The 20,326-nt window shown below is 40.6% G+C and overlaps 2 protein-coding genes across 4 annotated transcripts in view; one reads left to right on the top strand and one right to left on the bottom strand.

The window, feature by feature from the left end:
* The window catches only part of u2surp (U2 snRNP associated SURP domain containing), a 43,002-nt gene extending 41,211 nt beyond the window's left edge, over nt 1-1,791 (bottom strand). For both annotated transcript variants that reach the window (XM_008106201.3, XM_016992072.2), the window contains exon 1: nt 1,641-1,791. In XM_008106201.3, the coding sequence (XP_008104408.2) occupies nt 1,641-1,685 (45 nt within the window). In that variant the 5' untranslated portion in view covers nt 1,686-1,791. The remainder of the gene's footprint in view (nt 1-1,640) is intronic.
* On the top strand, nt 1,791-19,341 carry LOC134297859 (uncharacterized). Of its 2 annotated transcripts, XR_010004735.1 has the most exons (3): nt 1,791-2,024; nt 2,265-16,521; nt 16,834-19,341. XR_010004735.1 is itself a non-coding variant. In XM_062976642.1 (2 exons), the coding sequence occupies exon 2, from the start codon at nt 10,581-10,583 to the stop codon at nt 11,496-11,498; it is 918 nt and encodes a 305-aa protein (XP_062832712.1). In that variant the 5' UTR covers nt 1,791-2,024; nt 2,265-10,580; the 3' UTR covers nt 11,499-19,341. The 2 variants fall into 2 exon arrangements, 1 of the variants encoding a protein (XP_062832712.1); XM_062976642.1 differs by having other exon boundaries at nt 2,265-19,341.
* Nucleotides 19,342-20,326: the final 985 nt, after the last annotated feature.

Here is a 20,326-nt window from a genome sequence, read left to right as displayed (position 1 = left end):
TTCCTTCGCTTCTAAAAACAATTTTACAGAATTCCTCAATAAATTTGATGATTTGTATAGAGGGAGCACCATCAGACAGAACCATGAAATTGCTGTATTTCAGTATTCCAGCAAACCTGAACATATTTAAGATGGAAAAAGAAAACAAGGAAGTTATACAAGCTGTTACAGATTTAGAAGACAAGGCATGAGGCACTGTTCTTTCTCTAAATAAACAGTGGTTTACATGATGTGGACAAGTGCTAAAGACACAGCTTGAAAACTTTTGCACCTTCTCATTTTCCATTACACTTACACACTTGTTATTATTTCTCCACATGCTCATCAACAAATCAAAGTACATTAAGACTTTCTTTCCCCAAATACAAACCATCATACAGAGTAGCATGAGACTACTTCATGCATTTCTGTTCATCCAAACATAACCACAACATTTGGACTAGCACATGACGATATCTCTCTCAGAACTCTATATAGCAGTTCCATGCAACCACTCATGAAAAATCTGTGCCTGAATTTGCTTGTTCGCCTTGTCATCTTAACTTTTATCATATCTATTAAAATGCAATTGTATACTATAATATTTAGATAGATTCTTCACAAATCTGAGCTCTTGAGATGGAGATGCGCAAAGTATCTCATCGACAGGGAAAATATTTCTACACACAAACATCTATGCAAGGTATTAACCTAAAAGTGCACATAGACTGAAAAATATTTCTAAAGCAATAACTAGTGCATAGAAAACATGTGTGAAACTCAAGGCCTGTAGGCCAAATGCGACCCGCCATGTCATTTATGTGATCCTCCAGATGCTGGACTATAATTCCTGTATTCCTTATCATTAGGATAACTGGAGCTGACAAATGTTGTGACACAGTAATGTCTGGAAAGCTGCTATTCGTTTTATTCTCTCTCTCTAAAATAGAGGTAAACCTTCCATCATGTTTATACTCTCTTATAATAAATATGAGGACCTTTAGACTCTTTTTAGCACTTTACAATTCTGAGGTCGAATACTGCTGCTTTTGCTGTATTTTATTGTTTCTACTAGGGGGTACTGTGAATTTACAATATTGTGCCAACTGCTTATTGCCTATGTTTTGTTTTGCACTTATTGTATTTTGTATTCTGTGTCACACATTGAGTGTTTTGTGAGCCGCCCCCAGTCCTTCTGGGAGATGGTGGCGGGATATAAATAAAGTTATTGTTATTGTTATTATTATTATTATTATTATAAGTCCACGTTGAGACAGTGCTGAAAAGGGAATTCAAGAGTTTTGGGGGGGGGGGCAGGATTCACCTGGCATTTCTGGAACCATGAAGCACAAGGAGGACAGCAAGAAGTGCTTTCCCGAGAAGGGAGCGGGAGGTTAATAGATATTCTAAGGAAACTGCTTCAGCCTGAGCCTATTTGGTCCATTTCATGCTCCCCACCAGCCCGCCTCCTATGGCCACCGAAAAGGCTCTGCGGGAGGGGGGAGGGAGACCAGGCCGCAAAGCCAGCCTCCGCGTCCGCCTTCTCCTCCTCCTCGTTCTCGTTCTGACTCGGCGTGAGTCCCCACTGGAAACGCCAAGGCCTCTTTGCTCGCACTGTCCCGTTTCCCCCAACAAATCCCCTTTTTAAAAAGCGGCCTCACCTTCGCACTGGCCTTCTGCGAACCGCCTGGCGTCTTGTCCGCCATCTTGGCTCCCTCTCTCTTTTCCTCGCTCAAGGCGGAGAGTGGAGCGCCGAGTCCGCCGATTGAAGAGAGGAACCCAAGGCAGAGGAAGGAGGCGGAACAGGAGTGGCAAATCGAAGGCCGAGCTCGCGATGCTGGAAAGCAAGGCGACGGAACATGACGACGCGTCATCAGGCTTGGCTCCGCCCCCTACTGGCTGGAGGCGGGAGAGGGTTTCGGGCCTGCATTCTTTGGTCCCTGCAGGCTATGGCTTTTCTACACTGTGGAATGAAGGCGGTTTGGCGCTACTTTAACTACCATGGCGCAATTCTATGGGATCCTGGGATTCGTAGTTTGGTGAAGGTAACAGTATTGCCTGGCAGAGAAGGCTAAAGCCAGGCATGGGCAAACTTGGGCCCTCCAGGGGTTTTGGACTTCAACTCCCACAATTCCTAACAGCCGATAGGCTGTTAGGAATTGTGGGAGTTGAAGTCCAAAACCCCTGGAGGGCCCAAGTTTGCCCATGCCTGGAAGAACATGATTCAGAAAAAGAGAAATACAATTTGGATGTCTTTTTGAGAGGCATATTGTTTTTTCGTTCAGGCACTTCCGACTCTTCATGACCTCATGGACCAGCCCACGCCAGAGCTTCCTGTCAGCCGTCGCCACCCCCAGCTCCTTCAAGGTCAAGCCAGTCACTTCAAGGATACCGTCCATCCATCTTGCCCTTGGTCGGCCCCTTTTCCTTTTTCCTTCCATTTTCCCCACCGTCATTATCTTCTCCAAGCTTTCCTGTCTTCTCATGAGGTGGCCAAAGTACTTCATCTTTGCCTCTGATACCCTTCGCACCAGTGAGCAGCCGGGCATTATTTCCTGGAGTGTGGATTGGTTGGATCTTCCTTCAGTCCAAGGTGCTCCCAGAATTTTCCTCCAACACCACAGTTCAAAAGCGTCTATCTTCTTTCGCTCAGCCTTCCTTATGGTCCAGCTCTCGCATCTATAGGTTACTACAGGGAATACCATTGCTTTCACTATGCGGACCTTCGTTGCCAGTGTGATGTCTCTTCAGTATTTTATCAAGGTTGCCCATTGCTCTCCTCCCAAGAAGTAAAGGTCTTCTGATTTCCTGGCTGCAGTCAGCATCTGCAGTGATCTTCACGCATAGAAATCCAACATCTGTCACTGCCTCCATGTTTTCCCCCTCTATTTTCCAGTTATCAATCAGTCTGGTTGCCAAAGTCTTGGTTTTCTTGATGTTTAACTGCAACCCAGCTTTTGCACTGTCTTCTTTCACCTTGGTGATAAGGTTCCTCAGCTCCTCCTTGCTTTCATCCATCAGAGTAGTATCATCTGCATATCTAAGGTTGTTAATGTTTTTTCCAGCAATTTAAATTTCAACCTTGGATTCATCAAGCCCTGCACATTGCATGATGTGTCTTGTAAACAAGTTGAATAGGTTGGGTGAGGATACAGCAATGCCGTATTGCTTTCCCAATCTTGAACCAGTCTGTTGTTCCATGATCTGTTCTTATTATTGCTACTTGGTCGTTATACAGATTTCTCAGGAGACAGACAAGGTGATTTGGTATCCCGATACCACCAAGAACTTGCCACAATTTATTATGATCCACAAAGTCAAACGCTTTAGAATAGTCAATAAAACAAAAATACTGTCCATGTTCTTCTGAAACTCCCTAGCTTCCTCCATTATCAAGCAGATATTGGCAATTTGGTCTCTCGTTCCTCTGCCTTTTCTATATCCAACGTGTACATCTGGCAACTCTTACTCCATGTATAGCTGAAGTCTTTAGAGATATACGGGATTAAATACTGCAGCATTTGCTCTGCCTGTCTATGAAGCTTCGTACCACTAGAGGGTGTAGACAACACATGGTTTTCCTATAGGGAAAAAGCCATATGTCAGTGGGTCGTTGTGTGTTTTCCATGCTGTGTGGCCATGTTCCAGAAGTATTATCTCCTAACGTTTCGCCCACATCTATGGCAGGCATCCTCAGAGGTTATAAGGTACCTCACAACCTCTGATGATGCCTGCCATAGATGTGGGTGAAACATCAGGAGAGAATACTTATGGAATATGGCCATACAGCCCGGAAAACACACAACAACCCTGTGATTCCAGCCATGAAAGCCTTCAACAACACATATGTCAGTCGCTCTCTACCTTCCTAATGTCACGATCCCTTAATACAGCTCCTCATGTTGTGGTGACCCCCAACCATTAATATATATTTTTTGCTATTTCATAACTGTAATGTTGCTACTATTATGAATCATAATGTAAATATCTGATATGCAGGATATATTTTCATTCACTGGACCAAATTTGGCACAAATAACCAATACACCCAAATTTGAATACTGGTGGGGTTGGTGGGTGGAATAATTTTGTCATTTGGGAGTTGCATTTGCTGGGATTTATAGTTCACCTACAATCAAAGAGCATTCTGAACTCCACCTACGATGGAATTGAACTAATCAAGGATTCAAAAGGGGGGGGGGCAGCCAAAGTTAACAAGGAACGATGAATACAGCAAATATAAGAGTTCTAGGTAAGAACTGTTTTCTGTGTCTCACCATCTGCAACAATAGAAATTAGAGGACTGAAGGAAAATTTTGATGGGGTAAGATTTTTACTGGGGGGCCATATTCTTCCCCACCCTCTCTCTGTGCAGAGCTTGTTCTCCTGTGATTAGAATCAGTGGAGATTACAGTCCATCAACATTTGCAAAGAACGCAATCCCCACCCAATGCTCCTGGCAGAGGAAGAGTCACTTGCATAAATCCCAGCAAACCAAATTGCGTTTCCAGCAGGTTAACAGGTGTTCTGAAATCCTAGTTTAATCAAGCATCATGTTTGCATGTTACCATGCCATTGTCTCCTCAAAATAATGCACGGACAGGCTGTTTGGAAAGAAATGAGGTCAATAGGGCAACTCCCTGAGGCACCAGCCATGTAACTTTTAAGCCCTCCTGGCTCCTGCCTGAAACTTCCTCTCTTGCCTCTCTTTTCCTTTCCATTTGGTTCATTTTGTGTCATGTCTTTTAGATTATAAACCTAAGAGCATGGGCTATCCTGTTTTATACTTTTAAAGGGGCATTTTAATAGTTTTTAATGTCTTTATAGTTTAATTAATAATAACAACTTAATTTTTGTATCCACCTCCATCTCCCCAAGGGAATCAGAGCGACTTACATGAGGACAGGCCCGGTCAACATCATAGCATATAATCACATTAAAATGCATACACAGTATCATAAAACAGAATAAAAAACAACAATTATAACAACATAGCAGTTGTGATCGAATTAAAACAATCTTGAGCCAACAACCAATGAGCCTGTAATAAAATCCATTTTAAAATTACATTTAAAAAAATGTTTTTATTTATATTATCTTTGTTCGAATAGGTAAACTTCCTTGAATCCCAATTCTCTGAAAAAAAGAAGGGATCTTGTGCTTGAACACAATTAGATGCATGACAGTCTTAGCTCTGCTTGAACTGTAAGCTATTCTGGGAATTGTTTTTACTAAAGAGCAAGGTTAAAATCTTTGAAATCAGTCAGCCTGGGTTAATGAATTATTTTTTAATGTTGTTATTGCAGAATCCTTGCTTTGATAACCAGGAAATTGGGACACTGGTGATCACTTCTGGGTGGCCCCTCGCTCTTTTCGCTGCAAAACTGACTCACAGTCCCTCTTAGCCTCTGCTTTGCTCCTCTATTTTTGATCTGGTTCAAAGCCAAATGGGGCCCCAAGCAGACTCATATGTAGAAAACAAAGTGTTATGGACTCATTCAATCCATTGTGAATGCATGCAAAGAAGCAAGAAACTAAAGGACGGTAAAGCACAATATGGTTCTGCTTTGGCAAAGTGCCTTCAAGTTAAGATTTCTGGTTTAGGGAGATCAAGAGAATAAAAATGTCTGCATGAAGGAAAATCAGAATGAGCCCAGAGCCCAGGAAGCTTTCTGCTGTCCTCTTTGGCTGCAATCCATTCACTTGTACTCCACTTCATTAATCCTTTTTAATTATCCACCTCATTATCTAAAACCAACTGGTGCCCCAATGCTTCTGTGCATTCTCATAATCTGTGCCAAATTACAGACCAGAAATCACAGCATATGGCGAAGAAGAAGAGTGAGGCAGGAGGATAGCCGGAATCCAAAAGGTCATCTCTCCCTAACAATTGATTTCATATGGAAGCATATCCCTGAATTTGTGCTATTTATAACACAATGTGATGCAGCTGATTTCTTGGATACATCTGCAGCCAGGTCACAGTCATTGAGTGGTGACGCTATGCCAGGTCTCTGGAATGGATCGTGATCAAGCATTGCTGGAGACACTCACTTAGGCTATGGAGAAAAGAAACTAAATAACACTGTCATCCTGTTCTTGAATTTCACATATTTTGATCAAATGAAGCAAGCTGGTCAGGTTATACACATTTATCTGAAAAGTAAATGCCCTGGTCATAACTCTACAATTTCCCAACATGCTGCAAGAAGTAATTGTAGAGAAAATTGCTGCATTAAGTGTGACTCAGCCTCATCCATCAGAGACCAATGTGCCTCTTAGGTATGATTGAAGTCATGATCTAACAAATATAGAGAGGAAGGATCTTTGAGATTGTGGGCATCTCCACACCCATACCTATCCCAGTTACATAAATTTCCATCTTCTGCATTTCTTATTTCTCTTGTTTGAGTCTTCTATTGGGTCTAGAATATGAAATAATTTCCTGCCAGAGGTGTGTACCTAGATCAGGGTAGGCAAACATGGCCTTCCAGATGTTGCATCAAGCCAGCAGATCAGATAAAGTCAGCATATGATATGACTTAATGAGAGTCAGTGTAGCGGTTTGCTTGTAGGACTGGGAGGCCAGAGTATGTATCTCCATTCAACTATGAAGCCCCACTAGGTGATCTTGGGCAAGTCATATTCTCTCAGCCTCGGAGAAAGACAAAGAAAAAGCCCCTCTAAACAAAACATGACAAAAACCCTATGATAAGTTTGCCATAAGTCAGAAATGAATTGAAGGCACACAACAACAACAGAAACTGAAGCTGAGCAACATTTAGGGAGCCACAATTTGCCCCCAACCACAAACCCCTTGGCCTGGACTTTCAGCCCTATTGTTATAATGTAACACATTCTCAATTGAGAATCAAAACTGAACTCTCCTCCAATTTTTTTATGATGAAATGAGTCTATGTGAGGCAATGTGTGATGCAATGAGTCTTGGCCCACAAATCAAATCCTCCACGCGCCATGCCCATTCCTTGATCTCTGCAGGTGATGGGATGTTTAGCAGGTTCATGTTCACTCATGCTGTCTTATTAGTACAGTCAACAGAAATAACACAAAAGGATTGTGGAGTACGAGTACTTTAAAAAACTGACTATGTATCTTTTATGGATACATAATCAGTGTATCTTCCGCCAAAAGATTTATTCAGACCAACTTTTGGAATTGAAACTGGTCTGTTTTTGAAGCATGTTAAACCAATTGAATGCAACTGGCTGTCTCCTACTGCAATATCTTTATTTTATTTTTATTTATTTATAGTCAGCAAACTATCAAGACACTATATTAATACACACATCATGGTTAAAAATAAATATTGATTCAATGTTTTATTCAGGTTGGCCTCCATGAGATTTTGTGTTGGTGGGAGAAAAAAAGAGGGAGCTACTTGTCCAGGACTAGACATTTCAGAATGGTAGTATCATTTCAAAGCAGAAATCCCTATCTATACAGTAATCACGAGGAAGGCTATCTTTACATCCCTCTGCAACTATGGGTATATGCACTCTTTGTAATTATAGTACAGGTGTTTTGCATCCACTATAACAGTAACACCTCCGTCTTATGGTATCCTGGGATTTGTAGCTTTGTGTGGTATTGGAAATTCACACTCAGAGAGCACCAGTCTGCAAAGGGTAAACTGAAAAATTCTGTATTTCTACACCAATCTACAAATCCCAAGATTCCTCAGAATACAGAAATGACAAGGTGGTATCAGATAATTATAATTGTGCACTGGGATATATCTATGTTACCAGCAGATAATCACGATCCTACTGCTATTTTAAATAGTGCATTTAACCAAATCTGCTTTCTCTAAGTCCCCCATGTATTCCTCTCAATTCTAACTATTTAGCTAATAATAATAAAACTGCCCAAAATGACAACAATAATCAATAATCAGTCAAGTCTCACAATTTTATTAACAAATAGCAATGTCAAAGTTGCACCAGAAAAAAAGGCCTCAATCCTCTTGAAGTAGCTAATCTTTGGTGGAAAATAGGTTTTCCTGTAGGTAAAAAAAGAAAGACAGCATGGTTAATTTGTAAGTGATGTGTAATACCAGCTACCATCCAACAACAACTCATATAGAAATCTGTCATCTAATACTTGAAAATGGTTTGGTAAATAAAGTAATCTATGCAATGATCAGGTGACAAGAAATTCAGGTTTGAAAGGTATTATTGTTCAGACTTCTAAATATATGTTGGTCTGCATTGTGAATAATTTTGCTACTACTCTTCGATATTTAACTAGCTCTAATGATTTAACTAGCTCTAATAGCATGTTATGTGCCAACAATTTACTAGACAAGAAAGTATTTGTTTGGATGATGACATTAGATGAAAAAGTTAAAAACAAACATACAAAGGAGCAATTCATAGAGAGCAATCCTATGCATATTGACACAAAACTAAGTCCCATATCCAGATCAGTAGGATTTAGGTTAAAGGTAAAGGTTTTCCCCTGATGTTAGTCCCGTCAGGTCTGACTCTGGGGGTTTGTGCTCATCTCCATTTCTAAGCCGAAGAGCCGCCATTGTCCATAGACACCTCCAAGGTCATGTGGCCGGCATGACTGCATGGAGCACCGTTACCTTCCCGACGGAGCGGTACCTATTGATCTACTAACATTGGCATGTTTTCGAACTGCTAGGTTGGCAAAAGCTGGAGCAACAGCGGGCGCTCACTCCTCTCCCGGGATTTGAACCTGGGACCTTTCGGTCTGCAAGTTCAGCAGCTCAGTGCTTTAACACACTTCGCCACCGGGGCTCCAGTAGGACTTACAATGTATTAAAATGTTTAGCCTTAACAAGCTTAAGCAGTACTGGAAAGATCAATTTTTAAAGAAAGAGTTCTGAAGGCCATTCAGTTCCATATCCACCCAACACAATGGCAGCCATCAGACTGCAAGAATCTCCTGCTTCTGCTTACCTATGGGAAGTCAAAGGGGAGATGGTTCAGATACTGAAGAAACAATTGGTCTTAGCTCAGAGGAGTTAAGAATGGTATACTTAGAGTGCACCCTTTTTTTTCTTCCTTGAGAACCCATGGCAGCCAAATCTTCATTGCCTGAGTTGCATCATACATCCCTATTACTAAGCAGTCACAGTATCCCTTCTTGGAGCTTGAAGACTGCCAGAGGTCCATTTTAGGCTCAGAGCAAATAGCTAGCAAATTGTTCCCTGTAGCCTGTCAGCATGTAAGGCACACTTATGCACAGATATATCACTAACAGGACACCTCCTCATATTAGAATCATAGAGTTGGAAGAGACCACAGGGGCCATCCTGTTATGCAGAAACACACAATCAAAGCACCCCTGACAAATGGCCATCCAGCCTCTGCTTAAAACCTCCAGAGAAGGAGGCGCCACCACACTCTGAGGCAGCATATTCCACTGTCAAAGAGCTCTTGTAATTAGAAAATTCTTAATAATGTTTCAGTAGAATCTTCTTTCCTGCAATTTGAATCCATTGTTCCATGTCCTAGTCTCTGGCAGAGCAGAAAACAAGCTTGCCCCCTCCTCAATGTGACATCCTTTGAAATATTTAAACATGGCTATCATGCTCCCTCTCAGCCTTTCTCCAAGCTAAACATACCCATATCCCTCAGCCACTCCTCTTAGGGCTTGATTTCCAAACATTTGACCATTTTAGTTGCCCTTCTCTTGCCAATATTCTTCTTAAATGGTGGTGCCCAGATCTATCAAGATATCCATTGACAATATAAGGTGTTTTTTTCAGGTTATGCCACAAGATATACTGATAGTGATGTAATGGGCTATTCCTTTGATTTTTATTTTAAACAGGCTGGCACATCTTGCACAGATGTATTATTTGTTTGTTTGTTTATTTATATACCGCTCTTCTCCCCCAGATTTGGGTGAAGTCAAAGTGTTGCTGCTTTTTAGATGTCAAGGTTGCTGTGAGTACCCAAATATTAGCAAACACAAGGGAATGCTAACAATTCCAGAACATGGAAAGCCTGGCATTGTGGTGGGGATGAATGTCTCGTGTACATGACACATGACCTGCCTGATATGTAAGCTGAGCCGAAGCACCGGTATAGATATTATCTCACAGAATAGTAGATCTAAGTTGTAGATTTTGAAGTGTCATGCAAAATCCTCCTGTTTCACTGTAACCAAATTTCATCTCCAGTCAAATTGGCAATAAGATAATCTGTGCCCTGCCTAAACTGGTTACTGATCCAAGTAGAAAAATTGTTGTAGGAAAACAAGGTGTCAGGAGCAAGGCAGTCATTAGCATCATCTTGATCTACAATGCCAATTTGGCAAGAGGAGTAAAATAAAACTACAGTGCAAATGCTGTATCTGGTATTGGTTAACTTAGAGAAACTTAACTAATAAGTTGTTTTAAAAAGAACTAGAGCCCAGGAAATTTTCTTCTTTTAGGCTTTCGATACCATCGACCATGGTATCCTTCTGGGGAGGCTCTCTGGGATGGGGCTCGGTGGCACGGTTTTGCAGTGGCTCCAGTCCTTCCTGGAGATGGTGAAGCTGGGGGACACCTGCTCGGACCCCTGGCCATTGACCTGTGGGGTTCCGCAGGGGTCTATCTTATCCCCATGCTATTTAACATCTACATGAAACCACTGGGAGAGGTCATCCAGAGTTTTGGAGGGCGTTGCCATCTCTACGCAGATGACATGCAAATCCACTACTCGTTCCCATCTGATTCCAAGGAAGCCCCTCGGATGCTGAACCAGTGCCTGGCCGCTGTGGCGGACTGGATGAGGGGGAACAAGCTGAGAATAAATCCCGACAAGACAGAGGCCCTCCTGGTCAGTCGTGCGTTGGATCGGGGTATTGTGTGGCAACCTGTGCTGAACGAGGTTGCACTCCCCCTGAAATCACAGGTCCGCAGTTTGGGGGTCCTCCTGGATTCAGCGTTGATGCTTGAAGCACAGGTGTCGGCGGTGGCCGGGAGGGCCTTTGCACAACTCAAACTTGTGCGCCAACTGCGACCATACCTCGTGAAGTCTGACTTGATCACGGTGGTCCATGCCTTAGTTACCTCTAGACTGGACTACTGTAATGCGCTCTACGTGGGGCTTCCCTTGAAGACGACCCGGAAATTACAATTGGTCCAATGCTTGGCTGCCAGATTAATAACGGGGGCAAGTTACAGGGAGAGATCCACTCCCTTGTTTAAGGAGCTCCACTGGCTGCCGTTCATTTTCTGGGCCCAATTCAAGGTGCAGACCATCATTTATAAAGCCCTAAACGGTTTGGGACCCACCTACCTCCGTGACCGTATCTCCTACCATAAACCTGCCCGATCTTTGCGATCATCCGGGGAGGCCCTTTTGTCACTGCTATCTATATCCCAGGCCCGTCTTGTGAGTACAAGGGAGAGGGCCTTTTCCGCTGTGGCCCCCCGACTATGGAATTCACTACCTACTGAGATCAGGCATGCTCCCACTCTGTTAGCTTTTAGGAAAGACCTGAAAACATGGCTCTTCCGCTGTGCTTTCGGTGAGTAATTTCTGTTATATATTTCTGTATTGCTCCCCCCTCAACATCTACCCTCTAGATTGCCCCGCTTTCATGTGTCCCTGTCCACAGTGGAGTACTCCTCTGTTCCTCTCACTCCGAGTTTTATCCTTGTGCCCATGCGGCCTGCCCTGTTTTACTGTTTTCTGATTTTGTGATGTAATGTTTATTATCATCTATTGTATTGCTTTTAATTGTGCTATGGTATACTGTTTTCATATTTTATTATATTGTACTGTTCTGGGTGTGGCCCCATGTTAGCCGCCCCGAGTCCCCGTTGGGGAGATGGTGGCGGGGTATAAATAAAGTTTTATTATTATTATTAAATGGCAATTGGTGATTCCCATTTCAATGGGCTGCTCTTTCCAATTTAGATTTTAGCCTGCACTTCAAATAAGCTATCCACAGTGCTGAAGCTATTGGAGGAGAATGGTTCTGCACCTGAATAGCTACATTCAAATTCAAACTAAAACAGAGAACACAATTACCACTCCACTGACATGAAAACTACCAACTCCAGCTCCTGCAACAGAATAATTGGGGAGAATCTTCAGTTGTATTCCAAAAATGTCACTTTTCCAAACTGGAGGGGATATCAGACAAATTTATCTTGGAGGTCCTATGCATGCTACACATTACTTCCAAGGAGATGTAAGTTTAGCTGTTTGAGAGCCCTTGTAGTGTTAAAACTCAAACTGAGTGGGCAAGGTTCAAATCCCCGCCCAGTCATGATGTGGTCACAGTGTAACCTGTCTCACAACATTGTTGCTGTGTGTCGATATACATATTGTAGGAGGGAATAATGAAGATTACAGAGGTATGCAAATCTTGTTTTACTGTGACACCCTCAACTTTTTGCTGAATTCTTCTCATTTCCTTGAGCCATACACCACTGAATGACTTTTTTCTTTAAGTTAGAGGGCATCTATAACTTAGATGGCTTTGATGGCTGAAAGCAAGGAGGAGCTGAGGAGCCTCATAACCAAGGTGAAAGAAGAAAGTGCAAAAGCTGGGTTGCAGTTAAACATCAAGAAAACCAAGATTATGGCAACCAGACAGGTTGACAACTGGCAAATAGAGGGAGAAAACATGGAGGCAGTGACAGACTTCGTATTTCTAAGCACGAAAATTACTGCAGATGCAGACTGCAGCCAGGAAATCAGAAGATGTTTCCTTCTTGGGAGGAGAGCAATGACCAATCTCGATAAAATAATGAAGAGTAGAGACATCACACTGGCAATGAAGGTCCACATAGTTAAAGCAATGGTATTCTCCATAGTAACTTATGGATGGGAGAGTTGGATCATAAGGAAGGCTGAGTGAAGGAAGATAGATGCTTTTGAATTGTGGTGTTGGAGAAAAATCCTGAGAGCGCCTTGGACCACAAGAAGATCCAACCAGTCTATACTCCAGGAAATAATGCCCGGATGCTCACTGGAGGTAAGGATATTAGAGGCAAAGATGAAATATTTTGGCCTCATAATGAGAAGACAGGAAAGCTTGGAGAAAATAATGATGCTGTGGAAAACGGAAGAAAAAAGGAAGAGGGGCTGACCAAGGGCAAGATGGATGGATGATATCCTTAAAGTGACTGGCTTGACCTTGAAGGAACTGGGGGCGGTGATGGCCGACAGGGAGCTCTGGTGTGAACTGGTCCATGAGGTCATGAAGAGTCAGAAGCGACTGAAGGAATAAACAACAACATAACTTAGACAGTTTTCATGCTGCATTTATTTGTAAGCTGGAGCCAGATGAAGACAAGTAATCACCCCCCCACAAAACAAAGCCTATAGCTCCGCATCCAACTTCAGATTTTCCAAAAGCAATATCAGATAATGATATGCTATCATCTAAAGACCGAACAGAAGATTCCCTACTCTATAACCACATTTTATTTAACAATATTTTAAAATCTTGCGAATTAATACCATAAGGAACTACATGAATTATTCCAAGAGATCCCCATAGATGAATAGATCCACATGGACACATCTCAGAAATCATCTATTCTCTACCCACGATATCCTCTGTATGATGCCAACTCTGTGACAGCTGACGTTTTTCTTTTCACCCAGGCAGCAACAAAACTTTGGGCAAAATTGACATTCTAACAGGATATCTCCAGTTAAAAGACCCTTCAGAGTTTAGAAAAAACTGGGAGCCCTTCAAAAGGTTTTTAGAAGGAAAGATTATTTCAACGTGGGGGTTTCAAGTTTGACTATTATAAAATTTAATTTTCATCACTCTGTTTAACTTCCCTCTGAAAAAAGTCATGATGAAGAATCTTTTGGAACTATTTGATGTGACTTTCTTTTCTATAGTACATGTATTATGGCAGAATTCTTGAGATGTGAATGTTACGTTTGTGTTCAGCAAAGGTATTATGTGTGGTTCCTGATATTTTTTTCCTTTTCTTTCTTATCTTTCTTCCCTACTTTTCTTTACCTAAAATGTTCCCCCACTTTTTATGTAGTAAATTTTTTTCTTTATAATAAAAATATACATTAAAAAACGTTGGGCAACATTTATTGCTGGTACTCCAGTTGAGGATGTTTGTTTAATTTATTTTTACTTAATCTAAATTTAAGTATTGCTGTTTATATTTAACTAGCATATCTACCTGGCATTGCCCAAGTGTAGGAGGGGCCACTGTCTCCCCACACACACACACTCCCACACTTTCATCCCTTCTTTCTCCTTCTCCCTCCCTCCCTTCTCCTTTCCCTTCTCTTTCTATTTCTTTCCTTCCTCTCCCCTTTCTCCCTTCTCCAGCTCTGAGAGAACCTCACAATGTCTCCAAAGCAACATGGTTCATTTTGTGGCTCTTTCCTTTCTTCCTTTCTTCCCCTCATATACATGTCACTTTTCTTTCCCAGTGATATCACAGAGGGGCACTTCACCTAGCACAGCCAATCAAGTGACATCACAAGGTACCACTGAATTATCACCTAGCAACAGCCTTTGTTGTACAGAACAACAGACAGACACACTTTGACTTGCATGTGTGTGTGTATTTAACTGTATTATATTGTTAATATCCAAGATCTATATATGCCAACTATTTTAGGCAGTTCTTTGATGTTTGTGCTCTTTTTATTGTATGTATTTTGTACACAAGCTGTCTATTGTATAAGCATAAATAATAAACTCCTACCACAAATACATAATCCAGGCATCCTAAATGGTTGGTTATCTCAAGCACTGAGAGCTGCGGTGGCGCAATGGGTTAAACCCTTGTGCCACCTGAACTGCTGACTGAAAGATCTAAAGGTTAGCTGTTCAAATCCACGTGACGGGGTGAGTGCCCGTCTGTCAGCCCCAGCTTCCTATGTGGGGACATGAGAGAAGCCTCTTACAGGATGGTAACACATCCAGGCATTTCCTGAGCAACGTCTCTGTAGACTGCCAAATCTCTCACACCACAAGCAGCATGCAATATATTCTCAATTCGCTTCTGACATGATAAAAAAATCTCAAGCACTGAAACTCTCACTTTTGGGTCATATGGATATGCACCAAGGTATGTGAAAGACAAGAAAACTTACTTATGAAATTACATTCTATCCCTAATGTCCCAGAGAACACCATCCAAACTGATATGCAACCCTTTACAGTAAAATCCCATACAATGACTAACTCATAATGAATACAATTTTCAATGGAGTCATGACTCATCTAGCTACCAACCTCTGCCACTTTGTACTGATATGTAGCTACTTCGTTTTTGGAAATAACATATGCCTACAAGTTAATGGTATGTTATAGGAATTCACTTGGAACTTTTAAACATTACTAATTAGGGATCTTTTTGGTGGGAGCGAAACTTAAAACACTGCCAAAGAATCAAGAATAATGCCCTCGATCACTTTTGAGCTCATAAACTGTTAGAAGCATTACATCTGATATGTACATAGTTGGAACATTTCCACAACAAGGTCATTACATCGGTTGTGCAAGTAAGCTGAGCTAGCTGTCCTCCAGCTCATGTATATGACACATGATATGGGCACTTGGCAATCACAATGATTGCCTGGCAGGAACTCCTCTGATGCTGCAGCTGGAAAAAGTGCTCCTGCGGTCCCAGAAATCGCTGCCACCAATCATTACGATTGCCTGGTTCACACTTTAGATTTGTACACTGAATTTTTTTTTCCAAAATGCAGGCAAGGTCTTGTATTATTTTTCATTGGTAAATTATCATCATATTAAATAGAGGAGAGATAAAAACCTGCCAATTTAGCACCATAACTGGCCTGTGAATGTTTAACAGAAATGATTATTTAAAAGACAGAAAAAAGATCACATTCTCAAGGTATGCAATTAAAAGAGTAACATTTCTCCATTAGATTAAGGTGGGAACAAGAAGTGGTCAGTCTCCCAGTGTGGGGGGGATTAGACTACAGTTTCCAAGGTTCATAGCATCAGACTCTGCCTCTCTAAAGGGCATTTGGCAAAGAGTTCCAGAATTACACTTTGTCCATCTTGATGTACACTTACGCTAACCTAGCTTACAAGGCTATTTTAAGGGTTACTAAAATGTGTGTATGGAATAATTTGAGTATTTTAAAGTGCTGTATTATAAATGTCAAGTTTTATTATTTTCTCTATATGTAGCCAATTATTAATCTTCTCCATTGACAATAATTTATAATAGCTATTACTTTGTTGACTATCAAGCTCACCATGACAACTCCCTTTGAAAAGGAAATTGAACATCATCATTATTCTTATATCTGAAACATTAATTAACACTGTTTTGACATCCATACAGGCTCAATTAAAACACACACAAACACAGAAGCCATTCTACTGCCTAATCAGATTCCAAAGTTACAGCTACACTATGTTTTTTACAGGGTTTTCTAGGGTTGAAAGTGTGTGAGTTTTGGCCAGAATCACCCAGTGGGTTTCCATGGTGAAGCAGGGAACCAAACCCGGGTCTTTGGAGCCATGGCCCAATAGTCCAATATTCAAACCACTAAACCAGGACGACTCTCATATGAGGCACAAAAAGTAAGTTTTGTCCAATGAACCCTCAAGACTGACAGTTATTTTAGGTTTATTGGCTGGATTGATGGTTGTTTTATATTTTGTTATAATGTTCCTGTTTTATTCTGTTTTATGTTATTGTCTATGTACTTACTATGTACTATGTATGTATTTAGTACTGTATGTTATATTTTATATTTTAGCTATGTTGATTGGGCTCGTCCCCATGTAAGCCACCCTGTGTCCCTTCAGGGAGATGGAGGCAGGATAGCATTATCATCATCATCATCAAGACTTGATTTTTGTAATGCAGTGTCTCAAAACGTTAATCCTCAGACTACAACTCCTAAACACTCTGAGAGTTAAGAGTCTCAACAATTAGAGGACCTAAAGATGCCCACAAATGCTTCAGGGGATGGAAGGGATATTTTTTGGAGCTGTGGTAAGTGAAACCATGGATACAGAATCCATGGATAATAGCATCATATAGTGTACTAGAACGAGCACATTCAATCACATGAAACATCCCATTGTTTACGATAACATTCATTTTATTTCTTTTGGATATTTAATAAAGCAGTACAGCTTTATATTCACTAATCCTTTCAACTAATGGGGGCTTTAAAAGGGCTGCTTGTTTTGTTTTGTTTTTTAAGTGAACCAGTTCTTTGGGTTGTGTGTCATATGCCTGTGCAAAAGGAACCCAGTTCACTTCTAAAATGCAGTGTCGTGTTTTTGGGTTAACCTCTTCAATTCATTTCAAACACTGGATTTGTTTACTATGAGACAAAGCGGTGGGGGAGAAGTCATGTTAAGTAACTCCAAAGAATTGACCCATCACACCAGCGATACAGTACACCTGCTTCTTTATAAAACGCACCTGTCAACAACAAGAGAGGATTACAGTAATTCTTCTGGGTAACTTTTGATGTTCTGATTACATAATTGTATTGATTACATAACTGCACAGCTGATAATTCTGCAACCTAGAGTCATGAACACAATAGTCCTGATTTGGAAGAGCATTATTATTACCTGGTGTATAAACACAGGCCTGTTTTCCCTCACAGTGCTATGAACCATAGTTCAAACATACAGATACCTACCTGCCCACTTTGTAACCAAAAATACCACTGTCATTATTTCCACAATAAAGAGTTCACCCACAGATTAATTATCATGGTGCAGGAGAGATTCTGGCATAGCAGGCTGGACAATCACTTTTTTAAAAATCCAATTAAAACATTTTAATTGCTCTCTCTCTCTTGCCATGTCACTGTCTTGTTTGTTCAACACATCTCTATGGTTTGGTAGTGAAGTGTATATATGTGTGTTGTACCTTTGGGCTTGGAACTGAAGTGTCTATGTGTGTCTTGTCCCTTTGGATCTCTTTGTTTATGTCAGAAGAGCCCAATTCTCCTTGAGTCTTCCTATATTCAACAGACCTCATTTCCGAGAAAGTGTGGATAGGAAGTGAATTCTTAAAAGCTCATTTAATGCACGTTTGGAGGGTTTCCTTAATCTGAATTTTGTTAAGGACCCATGAACTGCCAAGCTGTATCTAATGTCAAAGGAAAGTATCTAATTCCTAACATCCTCCCTGCGCTGGCTATACAAATCCATGTCAAATTTGAAAAGCGAAGCAACACATAGACCTTGGGTGCATCTACACCAGGCATGGGCAAACAGTTTGCCCATGCCTGATCTACACTGTGGGGTTAATGCAGCTTGGAACCTCTTTAACCGCCAGGACTGAATGCCATGGAGTCCTGGGGGTGAGACCTCAGCGCTCTGGCACAGGAAACTAAAACCTTGTATGACTATGATTTCATAGGCAGTTAAATTGATTGTCATTTATGCATTTCAATATTACAGTACATATATATTGGTCATGACTTTATGGTTTTATGTTTTTATTTTTAATACTTCTTTGTTTCTCTTTTTGTATGTTTTGGGTTTTAAATTGTACGTTTTCATTTTATTGTTGAACATGGTGAGCTGCCTTGCATCTTTTTAAGAGAGAAAAAGTGGGATGATATTGGGGTGTTGTGTTGTTACTATGCCGTGTGCTAGCCACATTTTTTCCAGGATGTTTTGCCTGCATCTGTGGCTGGCATCTTCAGAAGATGATATTATTATTATTATTATTATTATTATTATTATTATTATTATTATTATTATTATTATTATTACAGTAGAGTCTCACTTATCCAAGCTAAACGGGCTGGCAGAAACTTGGATAAGCAAATATCTTGGATAATAAGAAGGGATTAAGGAAAAGCCTATTAAACATCAAATTAGGTTATGATTTTACAAATTAAGCATCAAAACATCATGTTTTACAACAAATTTGACAGAAAAAGTAGAATACGCAGTAATGTTATGTTATAATTACTGTATTTACGAATTTAGTACCAAAATATCATGATATATTGAAAACATTGACTACAAAAATGCCTTGGATAATCCAGAGGCTTGGATAAGCGAGGCTTGGATAAGTGAGACTCTACTGTATTATTATTGGAATATTATTATTGTTATTAAGAAAATATTTTTATTTTTGTTGTTGAGATGATATTGTTGTTATTAGGATGATACTATTATTATTGGGATGATATTATTATTATTACTATTATAATTTGACAAGCCAATAAAATCAAACTTTTTGTCATCATCAGAAATGAGAGTAGCACAGTTTAAATCAATTTATGCTAATTTTAAATATGTATTTATTTATATTTCCATCATGTCAATTTTTTAAAATAATACGAATGGTACATTACAGAGGCTACTGTAAAGTCTACACATTTCACGTCGTATTTGTGTAACACAGTGGTTCTCAACCTGGGGTCCCCAGATGTTTTTGGCCTTCAACTCCCAGAAATCCTAACAGGTGGTAAACTGGCTGAGATTTCTGGGAGTTGTAGGCCAAAAACATCTGGGGAACTCAGGTTGAGAACCGCTGGTGTAACAAGAGCCAACAAGTATTTTTCATCAAATATTATTTTAGGCCATTCTTATAGGTTTTTGCGCTGAATTCAGATCTGTGTTTATTGTTTCTCTATCACATGTAGTTTTTGTGATGAGTCTAATTGAATAATGAATGCATTTCCGCACTGATATCAATAGATACCAGCTTCTGCCAACCTAGCAGTTTGAAAACATACAAATGTGAGTAGATCAATAGGTACTGCTCTGGCGGGAAGGTAACAGAGCTCCATGGAGTCATGCTGGCCACATGACCTAGGAGGTGTCTATGGACAACGCCTCCTCTTGGGCTTAGAAATGAGCACTAATCCCCCAAGTCAGACCCGACTAGACTTAATGTCAGGGCAAAAGTTTTCCCTTTACTTATCAATAGAATCAAATTAACTACAAACCAACAAGTATTTTTCGTCAGGTATAATTTTAGGTCATTCTTATGTCTTGAGTTGGTTTAAACAGCTAATTTTAAAGTAGATATAACTGATTTTAGTGTTTGTGTATATTTATAGTTATCTTATGTCCCGGCACGGAATGTTTGCCGTATTTATGTTGTGCTCTGTCCTGAGTCCCCTTCGGGATGAGAAGGGCGAAATATAAATGTTTTAATTAATCAATAAATATATATAGATTTTTTTTGCACTGAATTCAGATCTGTGTTTATTTCTTCTGTATCACATGTAGTTTTCACGATGAGGCTAATCAAATAATGAATGCATTTACGCACCAATATCAGAGCCCTGGTGGCGAAGTGTGTTAAAGCACTGAGCTGCTGAACTTGCAGACCGAAAGGTCCCAGGTTCAAACCCTGGGAGCAGAGTGAGCGCCTGCTATTAGCTCCAGCTTC

Source organism: Anolis carolinensis, chromosome 3, assembly GCF_035594765.1.
Source record: "Anolis carolinensis isolate JA03-04 chromosome 3, rAnoCar3.1.pri, whole genome shotgun sequence".
NCBI classification, from domain to species: Eukaryota; Metazoa; Chordata; class Lepidosauria; order Squamata; family Dactyloidae; genus Anolis; species Anolis carolinensis.
This window is presented reverse-complemented; position numbering and strand designations above follow the sequence as displayed.

What these genes read in the sequence shown, in the direction of transcription:
- LOC134297859 (XM_062976642.1), top strand. Translation starts at nt 10,581, where the DNA reads ATGCTATTTAACATCTACATGAAACCACTGGGAGAGGTCATCCAGAGT.